The sequence below is a fragment of the Vulpes lagopus genome, chromosome 1, assembly GCF_018345385.1.
Source record: "Vulpes lagopus strain Blue_001 chromosome 1, ASM1834538v1, whole genome shotgun sequence".
NCBI classification, from domain to species: Eukaryota; Metazoa; Chordata; class Mammalia; order Carnivora; family Canidae; genus Vulpes; species Vulpes lagopus.
In genome coordinates this window covers 49211065-49227370 of record NC_054824.1, presented here as the reverse complement: position 1 = coordinate 49227370, position 16306 = coordinate 49211065, and the positions used below count along the sequence as shown (strand labels likewise).

Genomic DNA, 16306 nt, shown 5'->3' with positions numbered 1-16306 from the left:
TACAACTATAATTTCCTTGTGTATACAAATACATAAATACAATTTTTAAAGTATTGTTTCTCTCTTTTAGATCGCCTCACTTCTCTCTTGTACTTTTACTACCTCTTGAATAATGAGATCTGCTGAGCTCTGCATTCTTCGGCGTTTCACGGGAGATTTTTGCTGTGAATCTACCATGGCCCGGTAGGTCATTGTTTGTAATTCATAGTCCTGTATAAGAGTTACAAGATTCAATTAATTAAAGCAAAACATTAATGCTCCATTCTACAGTGACTCAATGCACAGAAATTGAACCTAGCTTCTTTCACTGAATAACATTTAAAAATTACTGCAAAACTACATTTTTAGGAATCTATCTAATCCTAGGATGTTTCCAAGGTGGTAATAAAAATCAGAAACATTTGGGTGGTCATAAAGGTTTCCCAAGTCTCTTTAGGAGCTCATGGAATCATTTAGTTATAATATGCTAGTTATATTCAGCCTTCCTTTCCCCTGGCTAGGCAACAGAACTATAGATCTGGATGGCTAAATAGGCCCAGACATTGGCAACTTCAACCATGGGAACTGTCTCCTAAGAAAGTCACGTTCTTCCAGGGAATATTCTAGCGATGTTAAAGAAGAGAGAGAAAAAACAAACACAAGCATGCACAAATCAATAAGAAACCAATTTCAGAGCTATACATCTATTCTGGTGTGTGTATGTATGTTGCTGTGCACGTGTGTGAGAGAGGATGAATGAAGCAGAGGCTGACATGTGACTCACATGTACAACAGAGAATTATTAGCTAAGTGTCACAAATTAAGAGTCTCTGTTTTCACTATTTAACAGAGTGAAGTGATTTGCAGAGACTCTTTCTTAAAGTATATTGTTGAATCATATAGCTGAAAATTAAATTTGATGCAAGTAACTGAATCTTCTTACCTTCACTGTAGTTGAGTACTGTTCCGCATATTTTTGACACTCATCCATTTTGCTCTGTTTCATTTCTATTTCGGACACCAGCATCTACAAACACATAGAGTTTAGAAGGAAAAGAACAAGGAACTCTATACTATTCAACCAAGATGATCAGGAACTAAGAAATAACCATACCTTTTAATAGTAAAACTTCTTAGCCCTTTGCACTTAATATGTAATTAGGCAAGTGACAAACTTCTACATTAAGCCACATAAATGACCCACTCAGGGAGGGCTTCCAAAACAGAAATCACTAAACTCTGCAGAAATCATCCAAAGATAGACTCGAAGGCCTTGAATCCACCTACTCCTGATCAAAGCAAAACTAGACACTACTGTCCCGCAAGACAGAATAAAAATCTTAAATAATTTAATTCTCTGTCAAGTGTGGTATTTAATTTTCTACCACTAGCCATTTTTGGGATCCCAACTATTGTAGCAAGCAGAGTACTAATAAAGAGATTTCCATACTGATGATTAAATGACCATTAGAAATTTGAAGACTGTCCCAGCATGCTCTTTTCTTATTCCTTATACTTTTGAAAATGACTTCCAAAAAATCAAAGTACATGATGTATGCAGGTTTGGATTACAGGATTTTAGTATTTATGATTTCCTCCTTATCTTCCTCCAAATACTTGCTGACTTTTTTCTTTTAATGAGGTAAAGGAAGATAATGGTCATGAATGACCAAATGCAGACAAAAGCTTCATATAAGAAACTGTTTTTACATACCTTCTGCTGATTCAACTGTGTGGCTAAAGTTTTACTATTTTCAGGCTGATTTTCCTGAATCTTTCTCTGGGTAGTTTCAACTTGCTGGATCCAATCATCTAACGGGTGATAAGTATCTCTGTAGTACTTCAGTGATTTGCCAATGCCTTCTAAGTCCCGTAACCTAAGAGAATAAAAACAAAGTAGTCACTGTTTCCAACAGTATCCATTAAGAGGGTGGAAGATACAGAGAGGAGAGATGAAATTACTGTACCACAGGGCACTATGTACAACAATAGGGGTGTGTGTAAGGATTTCAAGGCTACAGCACCTTGAGGACTATCTCCAAGGGCACACCATACTGGCATAGGTCGAATATAGATATTTTGGTCCTGGAGTTGTACAACTTAGTGATACTGGTTACTCCCGGTTCAAGCCTAACTGACTAAAGCTAAAAATGAGGAAAACTGGAAATGTAATCATAATTGTTATCAATCGGTTATGTCTGAAGGACCCAAAGTTTGCATAAATGTCAGTTTACTTCTGAAATAATGATATAGTTCAAAAGACAGTTCAATGTGGACTCAAGAAAGTACTTCCTAGAACTGTGATTAAATAAAAATACCTCAGTTCCTGTGATTTTATTTATTTATTTTTTTAAATTAATTTTTATTGGTGTTCAATTTACTGTTCCTGTGATTTTAAAACCACTATATTAAACCCATATAACACGTATTTTACAGATTCAATAATATATATTTGAATATAATTTTACTTCTCAAGAATGGTACTATGCTATAAAGGCATTTTATATGCATTTATATAAACATTAAAATGAATGAGAAAGGACACTATTCCATTTCTTTTAAGAGGAGTCCTAAAAACATTCCATTTCCTTTCACTTTTTTATTGCAATTAACAAAATTAACTGTATATGGAAGGTAACTATATGAAATTAACTGTATATGGAAGTTTTTTTTTTAGAAACCTAGAAGTTTAGATTTTACCTAGAATACAGGATAAAAATTAAATCTGTGCTGAAACTGAACAAAAAAGGATACTAACCTGTTGTCAATCTGAACATGAATATTTTGCCACCTTTCAACCAACTGATCTGCTTTTTCCTTGTGCCAGTCAAAATCAAGGTCCCGTTCTTTATATGTTTTAAACATTTCATCACTGATGGCTTTAGCTTTCTGCAACTCATCCTCTAATGCATGGAACACCTCTCTCTTTTCATCTACTTCAGATCTCCATTGCTAAAATGCATTAATTGGTGAAAGTTATAAAAATTGTCAACCACCCACTATGTAAACACATTATTTACCTTTTACAATTTATTTACAAATGACTGATATAAAATCAGATCAAGAAAAGACTACATTTCATATATAAAAATGATATATTAGGCTGAACCATATAGAATTGTCAATCTCTGATGGCACTTTGACCTAAAAAGAACCCCAATTTTATATATAAAGTTCAAGCTAATAGAATTTGCACATTAATAAAAAAAATATATTCCATGAGTAAGTTTGCTACCTCTGTAAGTCTTTCGAACTGCCTATTTATTAAACATCTACTAATCTCGTTTAAAAATGAATACATGCGTTAAAAAAATTAATGAGATAATTTTTCACAACTACTTTGCAATGATTTCATACTCAATACTTTACATATAGAAATATCAATACAGATGAGTACAGCTACCAGTCTTTTTCCTTTCCTGAATTAACTCCTCTACTTACTTCCTTGATGTCTTAAAATAACTACCTCTTTCAGCAAGAGAATCTATTAGAAATAATTTAATTTTTAGCTTCAATTGCTTTTGCTGACCCAAATTAATTATAAAAAGCTATTATCGCAAAAAGACACAAATTTCAAATGAGAAGAACTCTCCTCAAATAAAAATGACTTATTTACACTAAGGTATGGTTATGTAGAGATATGAAATGAAATTAATATAAATGTATTCAAATTAAGATATTTACTAGTTGATATCTGAAGATCTAGGTACTAGAGAAATAATTTTTAGAGTGTGATCTTAGCAAATAGCCATAAATGAGGAGCATTACCTTTAAAGTACTTATTAGATTCTCAATGTTATTCTTGTCAGCTATAACTGCTTCTTCTTCACACAGTTTAGTTTCATAGAATTTAACAAGAGCTTCTGCTGCTTGTGTGTTTTTTAACACCAAATTAACAGTTTTCAGTCTAAAAAAGAGAATGCGACAATAGCCTCTTATTAGTAAACATTTATTTTCCAATAATGCAGTCCTGAAGAACCATTTATGATGCAAGATATAGCATGTTTTTCATCTTGGAATATGAAACACACTGACTACAAGATTAACATTCAGCTAACTCTCTTCTTAATGGAGGGCATGTGCTCCAATCCATGCCCTGCCCTGCAGATGGTATATTTTGTAAGAGATTCCAGGGTAAGGTGGTCTTCTTTCAAACCTTATTTAGACCAAGCTTGAGAGGAAAGTCCTATAAGCTACAACAGCTGAGGGACTAAACCCTAGGCAAAAATGTGGGAAAAGCATACACATGCCCTATTCCCTCAGGCATATTTCTTTTCAACAGAAAGCATAATAAATCCAGAGAAACATTTAATAGATGTTATTACGACAAAAAAATGAATGTTTTTAAATGAACAGCATATATGTTTATATATATACACATATATATTCAAAAATGAATGTTTTTAAATGAACAGCATATATATATGTTTATATATATATACACATAAATATGGGAGTTGAATGAAGCAAATTTATATTAAAACAGAGGTTACATACTTATCTATGTAAGTAGAAGACATAGAATAGACTTGGTTCATGTTCTGAATGACCACACTGAGCTCAGATCGTAAGGTGGGAACTGATGCAGAGGTTGCTGCTTGACTGAAAAATTCTTCACATTTATTCGTGATTGTTCCCAAATCATCTTTAAGTCGCTCCAGTTCTTTCTTTAGTTTCTATAGAAGAGAGAATAAACATAGGTATTAGGCTATGACTCCACCTGGGGCATCTTTTCAAAAAAAGCTTGAAAACACACAATTTACATTATAATCACTGACTTAAAAAACTACGTATTCTTTACTTTTTCTTTATCAAGGAAATTAAGCCTGGGCCTTCAAGTTTTATCATCAGTAATTCCTTTACTGCCCATCTCCCTGGGCACAAACATCTAACTTAGTGCTTCTGCATCTAGCAGCTGATCAATAAGCATTCACAACTGTCACTATGAGAAACCCCGAGACACTCTATCATAATGGGTGAGAGGGTACACGTTTCTGCATTTACCTAAGTCAAAGGCAAAACTGAATTAGAAAATTCTCGTTCACGATAAGCAATAAATACATAATCAGAACTCACGAGGTGACCAGTGGGCAAAGCTGAGCCCATGAGAAGTCACCGGAGTCAACAAAGAATGTCATTGTGACAGTAATTTACCTTGAGTCCATTATGTCCCAAGATAGTTACAAATCTCACCTCCTGCTCCGTGATTCTGAACACACTTTCATGCAAATCATCTCTTTCCAATGGAGTGCGGATCTGTCTAATCAACCGATCCTCACAACTCTCTAACCGAAGTCTAATGTTTCGAACTTCAGAGATGTAGAGGTTATACACAGACTCCTCTTGCTCCTCTGTGAAAATAAATATAATGTTTGGAAAACACTTTGTTCTCTGTCTTCTGGATGTTGCTGTTAACATTTTAATTTGGCAGTTTTACTACCACTGGACATTACCACAATCCCACCCTAAGGATATAAACCTTCAAATAACAGACCTTATAATTTATGAACAGTTAATAAAATTTTCCTAATGCTATCTAAGTCCCAATTTCTGATTTATGATATCCAAGGAAAGTAATATATTACACTGTTATATGTTCACAAAAATCTGAATTACATTAGCTACAGGTTAATTTTTAAAATTAAAAAAAAATCCTAAAAATGAAAGGTAGATAAAGAATTTGTTAATGTTTAAAAATGTTTTAAATAGATTACTAATAAAGTTTTTTGTCTCTAAGTAATACTAAAAGAATTAATAAAATACATATTTAACAAAACTTAACTAGACAAAAATCTTCTCCTTTAATCTCTGTATAAAATCCAAGTTTCGTTATGGGATATCTCTGTACCTTCCTCTCAATTTTGCTAAGACTCTTAAGCTGTTCTAAAAAAAATCAAGTGTTTTTTTTTTTAATCCAGGTGTGATACATGGAAAAATAACTGAATCTTTTCAAAAACTAGAAGATCATTCTGAACATTACAAAATAGTGACAATGTTGAAAAGTAGATGTATTAAGAATTCACTGCTTGTCCCATTATTTGGTTGGCATCTTTTTATTAATTGATCACTTAAAAATAAATGAAATACCCCCCCCCCCTTACATCTCCCTACTACAACGGTGCTTTTAATGTTCCAGCACCTGTGTCCACCTATTATAGGCTGAGTAATATAATACACCGAAGATCAAGATACCCATCTAGAGTAAAAAATAGCCTGGACTAATCACCCTGAGAGGAAAAAAAAAAAAGATAAGGATTCCCATGCTTTACCTCTTTCTGCTGATTTAAGAAGTTCTTGATAATATTGCTTACAAACATTAACCTCCTTCTCCAGTTGTGTTATATCTGAGCCCGAAAATATTTGGGATTCCTGGCTATCTTCCAGAAAATCTTCAAAACGAGATTGTAGGTTACTCAGAACTTGCTGATGTTCACCAGGTAACATTGTCTTTATCTAAAGAAGACCAATGATCCATATGATCAAATGATTATAGTACTAACAGCTAAATTTAAATGGGATAGATCTTAGGTTAGGGTCTTCTGGTGTAGGTCAGTTCATACTAATAGTCATAAATAGAAGAGTGATTTGAAATTAATGTTATTTTTTATTAACAATTTCAAGTTTTAATAGATTAGGAAAAACAAGAGTATAAAATATCAAAAAATGAGATCAAACTATATCCATCCCTATAAGTCCAAACAGCGTATCTTCTCTTCCCAAAATGTAATAAACAGTGAATGTAATATGTGATCTCCAGATATCCACCATTCTTAGAAAGTGCCATGTACATAGCAAGTATGTAAAAAAATATTTATTAAATGGATGAATATTAACATGGATCTGCTGGACTCCATCCTATTCGCGAACAAATACACACTCCACCCCTCATAATAATGTGCCCCACATTTTTGGACAGATTAGGCCAATATGTAGACTCATACTTACTGAAGCCACATTGCTAGCTCGAATTCTGTCAATTTCATTGATGAGATAATGCCAGGACACTACACTCTTCATGTTTATGTGAGACTCATGCCAAAGAGTCAGGACATTCTGATACTGTTGCTCAATTCTGAAACACATGAGAAAGACAGACAAACTAAACACTGATTAAGCCTTTCCACTCCCTCTGGAAACATGTATAATTTTTCTTTCTGTTGTAAACTATCCCATCTTTACTAGTTCAAGATCTTTCTGATCCTATGGGTCTTGACAAAGTATTGATTGTTTTGTTAACCTTCAGAGAGCCTCCAAACACAGTTCTGTGTGTTTAGTAAACGCATACAAACCTGTTTGCAAAGTCAACTGCTTCTTTGTTTGGTGGAGGAACTGTAAAGCACACAGATGGGACCATAGCCTCATTCCCAGTAGGGCTAATGACTTTCCATTTAGCACGATGAGAATTGTTGGCCAAAACACATTCATCATCTTTGTAAATGGTTATCTGGTTTCAAATGAAGAAAAGAATAATCAAATGAGGTCACTGTTGACTAATCCTTTACTAATCCCAATCTTGGGACTTTTTGTTTTTTTGAGGTAGAAAACTTTACCACTGGTCAGCAATATGACCTCATTTTTAAAAGGTAAGAATAATGCCAAAAATTGGTCTATTTCTAGAATACCTCAATTTGTCTGTAGTCACAGATAGCTTTGATTGGAATAGAAGTTTTGAGTGCACAGTCAGGATTCCTTGGCTTCAGCTGAATTATTGTTTTTGCTCTCCCCATCAGGCTTGCTATTGTGCTTTTATACTGCAAAAGTTCTTCTTTCTCTTCCTAAGTAATAAATAAGACAGATTTTTAAAAAGTAAAAGACTTGTACTCTTTCTTCTTTTAGGGCTTTACACAAGTAAAATTTCATCATAAAAGTTTTCCCTGACCACTTGGTCTAAATATTCAATCCCTCTCTGCCCCTCTTGCATCTTTCTTTCCTTGTTTTGTTTGGTTGGTTTTTCCTCTTTAGCATTTACCACTATACCACATACTTTCCTTTTTTTTTTTTTTTTTTTTTTTCATACTTTACTTTTTTATCATGTTTATTGTCTGCTCCCCCTCTAGCAGGTAAGCACCAGGAGGGTAGGGATTCTTCTCTGTTTTTTTCACTGCTCTATCTCCAGTACTTAAAACAGTGTCTAGGCTCTAAGAAGTGCTTAGTTATTTGTGAAGTGAATGACTAAACACAGACACACATGCACATGCACACACACAGAACACTCTCAAAACAATTATTTAAAATATCAAGGCAATCACATAAAAAAACTCATCTGTTGTACTTGTTACCAAAAAATACTAAAGCTGAATGCTTGATCGAATGAGGTGGAAATATCAAGAGTATCAATAAAACATAAAGTTCTGCACACATAAAAATACGATTAAATACTAATCTAATCCGGATTATCCAGGATTGGACTGATGAAATGCATAGGTTTTTGTATGAGTACCATTGACTCCTGAACAAGGTCTTCCAGCTTATGAATACTGCTTGATCTATCACAGCTGTACTTGCGCTGAATGGCGTCCTTCAGATTCCTTAAGTAATCAGTTGCTTCTTTGGCATCATTGAAAAACTATAAAAAGATGAAAACTGGCAGTTAAGAGTATATTAAATGCTAGTAAACCTAGAGTTGTCAGATCAGAGTACCAGAGCCCCGTAGATCCCTCATGAGGAGGAAGAGAGTAAAATCATAAGACCACTTAATAGTCACATCACTCCTTTACCCAAACAACTCTTGAGTTTGGATGATTATCAGGAAACCGAAGTGTCTAAAGTTTATATCTGTATTGCATTTTGGCCCTATATTATTTTGGCTAAACTTCGGTTTTCCTTGAGGGTTCAAATGATTTTTAAGTAGGAATGATATTCTAAAGAACATTTTAAAACTTAAAAATTAAAAAAAAGCTCTCTGTAATTATTCCCTTGTGAAAGATATTTATAAGATATTTTCTGACATTTTTAAAGGTTTTATTTATTTATTTATTTATTTATTTTTACATTTTTAAAGGTTTTAAAGGATTTCCTCCTTAATGGATTGCTTCAATCTATCCTATAGGATATATGTCCCATATATCCTACAAATAAAATATTTGTTTTATTTCCTCTGCACATTACATACATGTCCCTAATTAACATGAAGATACTTTTTGTAAATAAGCCAAAATCATAGTACTATCAACTGACATTGTGATTTGATTCGTATACCTCAAAATATGCAGCGTTTTCCTTTATGTGCTGCTCCACACATTGGCACAGCTGTAATATCCAGCTCCACTGCGTCTGCATTGCTGCTCGGTAGGCCTTAGAGATGAAACACAGCCATTGTAACTGGCTGAAGAGTAATGAATACATAATACAACAAAGCTTTTAAAGGTGTAAAAACTCTGCTATCCAAATAGATGATGAGATTGTTTTAACAGAGTAAGACTTGAAAATTAGGGTAGTGAAATGACCCTCTAATATAAGAGTCCGTACTTGCACAAAGTCAGTCCTAAGCCTTTACATATTAAATTTAAAATAAAAATGTAAAAATACACACAGAAATAGACTGTTCTGTAGTTTTCTTTGTCTTTGTTTCTAAAACTTGAAACAAAACTAGAAGTTCTTTCGTGGGAAGAGGGGTGACTTAGGTGTTTGTTTTTGCCAGGGAAAAGTTTGGGGAGAGTGAAGAAGAGTGTAATCTCTTATCGCTGTAATTCTGGAATTATAATTATTATAACACTAAGAATTTTTATTTAAAATATTTTTGAATTTTTAATATGAAGTGAATCTCTCATGAAGCAAAAGATAAGTGAGAGAACATCTACGTCATAAAGAAAACATAAAACACTTTTTTATACTTAAGATGCCATTCACTGACATCCAGCAGAGGGCGATCTAGATGCTTTAATGAAAAGGTCTCAAGCTTGTTCTTCCCCTTTGGGAAAAAATGCTGAGCTATGCTCAGGCAGGCTTTCTGAATGAAATATACAGTGTAGCACTGGAAATCTGGCAACATAGAGCGGTCATATTACCTGTGCCCTCAAATTAAGCCACTATGAGCAAATTGGCTATAAAAGACATATCATTGTGAGTTGTTAGATTATTAGTTTCTTTTCTCATATAATATTTGAAATAGTGTTGATAATTAAGTAAATATTATCTGTGTACCCACAAGACACTGAACAGGCCAATGGAATTGTAAAGATGACTCAGGCTTAATTTTATCCCTCAAGAAACTTTTAGTTAATTAGATTAACATCTCTATATAAAAGTAATCAGGTTCAGATTCACATTATCCAATCCCATTAAAATTCTTGGCCTGTAATCATAGTCCCTAACAGTTTTCATCTCTACCTTGAAGAATACTCTATTTTTAGTTTATCATCATACAAAAGTATATCCAGACCTTTCATTATTCTAATTTGCTTTCCCTAGTGTTTCCCCTACTCTTCTATGTCTTTAACTTCCTATATGGTATTACATGCGCATGAATGACTATATTATTATATGAAGAATGTCAAATATAATATTCCCAAAACTTCTACTGGGGCCTAAAATTTTACTAATCTTTTGTATCGTGGAAATTTCAGTGAACAAAGACTATCAGATGCCTCTCCTCAACTGCGAAAGTTTGAAGCATCTCACATTTTAAGCAGAGCTCCATTTGTTTCCTCTGCCAATATACCATGTTTCCCCATCTTTGATGCTCCTCTCACTCTTATATAACCCCCTTTACATTTAGAAAGTCACTAAATCTAACTAGTATATGTTAGGACTAAAGAGTAAATACCATTACCATATGGGAAACCTGATAAATCCTACACCAATTTTCCACTTCTGGATGTGAAATGTGTGCACTATACCATAAGGCTTTGGCGGGATGTTGTTCCAATACACCTCACAAAACCAGACCATGAATAAAATTATTAAGTAATAATAACAAATACTTCCTGAGAAATATGTACCAAGAACCGCACTAAGTAAAAGTATGTCATTTGTCTCATTTTTACCACAGCAATATGGGTTAGAAGGATCACCCCCATTTTAGACAGGTGAGGGGGGCTAAGTAGGTTATATCACTTGCACAATATCACAGTCAGGAATAAATAAAAAAATAAAAGTTTGTGAAGTCAAGATCCTTCATATTTATTGTAATACATCTCTTTAGCCATGGGAGTTGACAAAGGTACCTTTATTCTAAGTGATGAGTGGGTGACACACTTAGAGAAAGCAAGAGAGTTAAAGGTAAGAATCACTATGACTTGTCAGAAACATTATTTTTGAGCCACACTGTAATAAAAGTTTGATAGTTTGTATTTTTTAATTTATCAGCAATAAAAGGATCTGAAGAGTAATCAACTGTCAATATTCAACTACGACTGTTATACTTCCTGACTTACCTCAATCGTTAATCGGGCTGGGTGATTTTCCAAAAGTAGTTGCTCTGCTATCTCCTGAACGGATTTAATATTTTCTTCTTTTTGGTCAAGTTCTCTCATTAATTCCTAACATAAGAAAGAATAAAAAAGCGAGGTTAGAAAAAAGACCTAAACCTGAGATACAACTTAGCCATTCAATGACAAAGGCTGTACGTACAGCATGGTAATCTTTTTTCCGAGCTATGTTGGTATTTCTTTCGCTCCAATCATAAGCAACTTCCTCCTCTTCTTTTTCATTCAACCAAATAAGTTCATTAGTTGCACGAGTTACAAAATTATGGAGTGTATCAAGGTGCCGTTCCTGATTCCGGGATGTATTCTTTATTTTAAAAAAAAATCAATTTTAAGAATCTTGTCTTGGCCAAATAGAGATAAGGAAAATTCTTATTAAAAGTTGTAAAAAAAACAAAACAAAACAAAACAAAACAACTTACCAAGAGTTTTGCATACTGATTCTCTAATCGGTGTAACTTTTCGGTGTAAGTTAGTTTCAGAGGTGCTGTCATTTGGATCTATAATATGGGATAAAAAGACATTGAGGTTTTAGGGATATTTCTGACTCACACTCACTACATCTATTATTTTGTTACAGGATTTTATTTAAAAAGAGCAAAACAACAGCAAGCTAAAATGAAATACATACAGATTTTAAATTCATATACCTCACTGATTTTAGCTTCTTTAAGGCTAGATTCAAATTCTTCAATAGCTCGGTGAACATTTTTATGATTTTCTAAATGGCTTTCAACACTTGGCAAATCTGACCCCCACTCAGTGCGGTCCAGCTGCACCTTTAAACAGAAAGATACTAGAGTTAAAAGAGAAACAGACAACAATAAAGACTGAAACTTTCAGGTAAACATTCTTTTACCTGCATTTCATCAACCCAATTCAAAAGATCCTGAACAAATTTCATGTTGATTTCCTCTTCTGTCAAATTCTGATCCAGCAAAGAAGACTTCAGAAGGGGCTTTCGGATCTGCATTAACTTTAGAGTTTGCAATGAATTGGTCTCTACTCCTGAACTGAAACTTGGAACTAATCCCCCTGATGGGAAACCAGGTGTATAAGCCGGAGTTACAGATGGAGTCAGGCGGGAAGTCAGACCTGATGAGAGGCCTGATGTCACACTAGAAGGGGTCAGGGAAGGCGTTAAACCCTGCGTCAGTCCTGAATTCAGACTGGGGTTTAAGGTCTGTGCAAATCCTGAGTTTAAACTTTGAGTAATTCCTGATATCATGAGCTTTGTTTGTTCCGTTGTCAGCATGCGTCCTTTGCTGTACACGGAGGAACATTCATTCCTTAAGGCCATAATTTCATCACGAAGTTTTGCAACCCTGAAAAGAAAATCAAAAGGGATAAATTATAATATAAAAGGCATTGTTCACAAAGAGTGAACCCTAATGCCAACCATGGTCTAAATTAGTTAGTTAACTGTAATATATTGATATTGGCTCATCAATTGAAACAGTTGGATCATACTAATTCAAGATGTTAATAATTGAGGAAGGGGAGTATAAAGGGGATATGGGAACTCTATACTTTTCAATCCATTTTTCTGTAGACCTGAACTGTTCAAAAAATAGCCTACTAAAAAAAGTCTATGTAATCATATTGATAAAATTTTGCATCACAATTTTTTTCACTGAACTTCATGCTATAAGCACTTTCCATATTATCACATAGTCACTGCACTATACTGTGATCATTCTCCTATTGTTTGACATGTAGGATATTTCCAAATTTTGTTATTATAAAATATCTCTGACATGAACAAACAGCTTTTTTCTATATTTATTTATATATTCTATATATTTAAAATTATTATAAATTCTTAAAAGTGAAATTACTATTATAAATTCTTAAAAGTGAAACTACCATTTATAATTTTTGCTTTACATATATCTTACATATATATTTGTAATCTATACAGTCTACAACCTGAAAAGGTTCCATCCCTACCCCCAAACCCACTTCTCAGAGATACAGAATTTTACATAAATTTTCCCCCAACATTTTGTTATAAACATTTCCACGAAAGGATAAATAGAAAAAGTTAAAAATTGAGTTAAAAGGCTCCTTTCCTTATATTTTCCCTTTTTCAAATGTCATACAAATATTTTACCTGTAAGTTAGTTACTACAATATTGTAAGCACTATAAAGTATTTTTCCTATTACTTATCTTTGAAGAAAAAATACCTACTTAACATATCAAAATATATCAGGATTAAGGTGACACACATTTTCAACTGAAAAGAGCATAAGAAATAAATTTCATAAAACTGTCATAACTCTACACTCTCATCCCAAGTGTCCATGAAGCAATTACACAAAGCACAGAGTATGAATAAGTAGGAATCTTACCTCTGTACCAACTGATCTGCCTGGTAGTATTTTCCATCAATAAGAATCTGTACATCAATTACATGCTGGCGTAAAAGGTTCTCACATTCAAGTATATATCCGGCAATTTCTGCTTCATTCTGAAACTGCACTCCTGATTCTAATCTTTTAGAATCCTGTATTTTAAAAGAACTCAACATTAACTCTTTGAAACAAGTTTCAAAACTAGCCTCAAATATAAAACCCAAAATATTGGCATGAAAAGCTACTCGGGTCTTCTGTTTTCCCTTTTGGTTCAAATATACGTTCTCTTTTTGCTCACTGTTCCTCAAAACAGGAAACAGTGATCACAATCATTAACAAGCTTTAATTTTCAGTGGAGGACAATACCAAGAATCAACCAAATGTTATACAAAAGTTTTAGTTCAAACAAAATATAGACCCCCTCCACCACAGTCCCAATGGCTCCTAAAATTAACTTACGGACTGGAGAGCATTTCGGGCAAGGATCAGTTTGTCTTCGCAGATGACACTGTCCCTTTGAACTCGGTTGGCAATCTGCTGCAACATTTCCAACCTAAAAGAAGAGACAAAATAAATTAAAGCCTCTCCCTTTGAAGTCACAGAGTTTACCATCCCTGAAAAATGCCTCCCTGCCAAAAGTAAAACAATCCTATGACAAGGATTCAATACCTGCGTCCATCAAAGGATTCATTGCCGAAGCTAATGCAGGAGTTGATCAGTGTTGGACCACAATTAACCGAGAGAAAGTTTTCATTTGAATCCAAACTGGTTCGAGTGCTAGTAGTGTTACTAAACACAGAATCACTGCTTCGGTAGCTGTAACTACTACTGTGCATTTTTATTCCTGAAATGATGTCCCTTCTTTGACTATTCCAAGTAGACTAAAAAGTAGAAGGTCTTCTAAGAGCTCTACTTCTTACGGTGAAAAGCACCAACTAATTGTCACAGCCGTAATGTCTCCTTAAATATGCTCCAACCTGCATATTAAATACGCAGCAAATAATACACTGATAGCTATTCAAAAGAAGCTCGCCTAAAGCCATGCGTTTGCTAGCTGAGGTTTGCCTTTTGTAGCCTGCATTAAAACTCTACAAGTACGGACAAGGCAGGTTGATCAGGGCGTCACTGGAAAAGATTTGCCAAATATTTTCATCAAGAGTCATCCCACTGCAGCCACCCTAAAAAACAACTCAGACACCTCCCTGAAGCCCAGGTACAATTAGTAAAGGTTGTTTGGGCAAAACCAATCATCAGCTCACAAACACAAATATCCAATCACAAGCTGACTTTTGCACTAGGTCTGTCCTAAGAAACATAAGGCTAAAAACGGTACTTATAAGTACCCGTAAACAAATGAGTTTGATAAGAAATGAAGTACATTTCCATTTTAACTGCCATGTCATCTGTTTATCAGGTTAAATTAACTGGAAAAGTATCCATTGACCTTTCTTTGTATGATATGCTCTCAGGAATGTTATCTCTAATCTTAAAACAGTCACTTTATATTTTTAAAACCAGAGTGCTAAGTAGAATATCAATGCAATGCTTGCAAATTCAACTTGTCTGTGCCTGTTTTTTCCTTTCAATAGGTTACTACATGGCAAAAGAACACTGGTTCTTTCTCATTTATCTTTTACACATTCCCATGCCACATAGGTATTATTTGCAATTAATAGTCCATGCCAAAAAACTTGTTGCATCAAGAAAAATGAAGGCATTTATATCCAACCAAGCTCGTAGAACATTTTCATACTCCCAACACTACAAAGCCAGAACCGTTGCTTCTGCACCCTAAAGGTAGATATTTTTCTTTTCAGATGGCAAGAAAGGGGAAATTTGAGAGTGCCATGTCATATATAGTTAGTTAACAGAAAAGCTTGAAATAGTAACAGCATCACTAGCATTTATTAAGCAATTATTATGTGCTAGGTAATTAATTATTTACATGCATGACCTCATCTCATACTCAACCACCATATGTGGTAGGTACTATTAGAGGCTGTTTACAAATGAGGAAACTGAGGCTTACAGAGGTTAATGAACTTGTCTAAAATTACATGACCTGCAAATTGAGCTAAAAATTTAATCCACAACTTACTAGCTTGCGGACCTTGAACTTTTGACCATCGCATTAAAATCCAGCTACTATTATGACAACTAAAAATCTATTCCATATCCTTTCTCAGACATACTTTTCCATTACTTCTAATGATTAGCTTAGTGTATAATTTTAATCATCCAGAATTATCTCCTCCATAAAAGGTCCATCTTAGGTATTTCAAGCTTATTTTGGATCTGGATCCAGTTATGCAGACAGAATATTACACTCTAACAGGAATGTAACTGGTAATTTAATAAATGACTGATAAGTTAGACTTGCTTTCATATCTTCAGTGCATTATTTCCTATTTCAACAATGTGGAAGTCGTGTGTGGGGCACAAAGAACTAAGTGCCTCTCTGTGTCCCAGACACTGCATTAAGCATTGGCAACAAGGAAGGCAGCAAAAACAAGTCTGTCTCCACATTCTTGGAGCTCCTAATTGT

At 34.1% G+C, this 16306-nt stretch overlaps 1 protein-coding gene across 30 annotated transcripts in view; it reads right to left on the bottom strand.

The window, feature by feature from the left end:
* The window catches only part of DST (dystonin), a 481436-nt gene that overhangs the window by 152266 nt on the left and 312864 nt on the right, over nucleotides 1-16306 (bottom strand). For 29 of the 30 annotated variants that reach the window (XM_041769040.1, XM_041769112.1, XM_041769077.1 and 26 more), the window contains 20 exons: nucleotides 14221-14314; nucleotides 13759-13913; nucleotides 12265-12730; nucleotides 12056-12184; nucleotides 11828-11905; nucleotides 11551-11712; nucleotides 11355-11459; nucleotides 9178-9273; nucleotides 8420-8545; nucleotides 7602-7754; nucleotides 7269-7423; nucleotides 6925-7051; nucleotides 6249-6432; nucleotides 5173-5330; nucleotides 4477-4655; nucleotides 3748-3886; nucleotides 2738-2931; nucleotides 1694-1856; nucleotides 923-1006; nucleotides 103-210 (listed from right to left, as the gene is read on the bottom strand). In XM_041769040.1, coding sequence (XP_041624974.1) covers nucleotides 103-210; nucleotides 923-1006; nucleotides 1694-1856; nucleotides 2738-2931; nucleotides 3748-3886; nucleotides 4477-4655; nucleotides 5173-5330; nucleotides 6249-6432; nucleotides 6925-7051; nucleotides 7269-7423; nucleotides 7602-7754; nucleotides 8420-8545; nucleotides 9178-9273; nucleotides 11355-11459; nucleotides 11551-11712; nucleotides 11828-11905; nucleotides 12056-12184; nucleotides 12265-12730; nucleotides 13759-13913; nucleotides 14221-14314 — 3055 coding nt within the window. Of the gene's footprint in view, nucleotides 1-102; nucleotides 211-922; nucleotides 1007-1693; nucleotides 1857-2737; nucleotides 2932-3747; nucleotides 3887-4476; nucleotides 4656-5172; nucleotides 5331-6248; nucleotides 6433-6924; nucleotides 7052-7268; nucleotides 7424-7601; nucleotides 7755-8419; nucleotides 8546-9177; nucleotides 9274-11354; nucleotides 11460-11550; nucleotides 11713-11827; nucleotides 11906-12055; nucleotides 12185-12264; nucleotides 12731-13758; nucleotides 13914-14220; nucleotides 14315-14430; nucleotides 14649-16306 lie in introns of those variants that run through there. The other variant, XM_041769302.1, reaches the window with a different exon arrangement.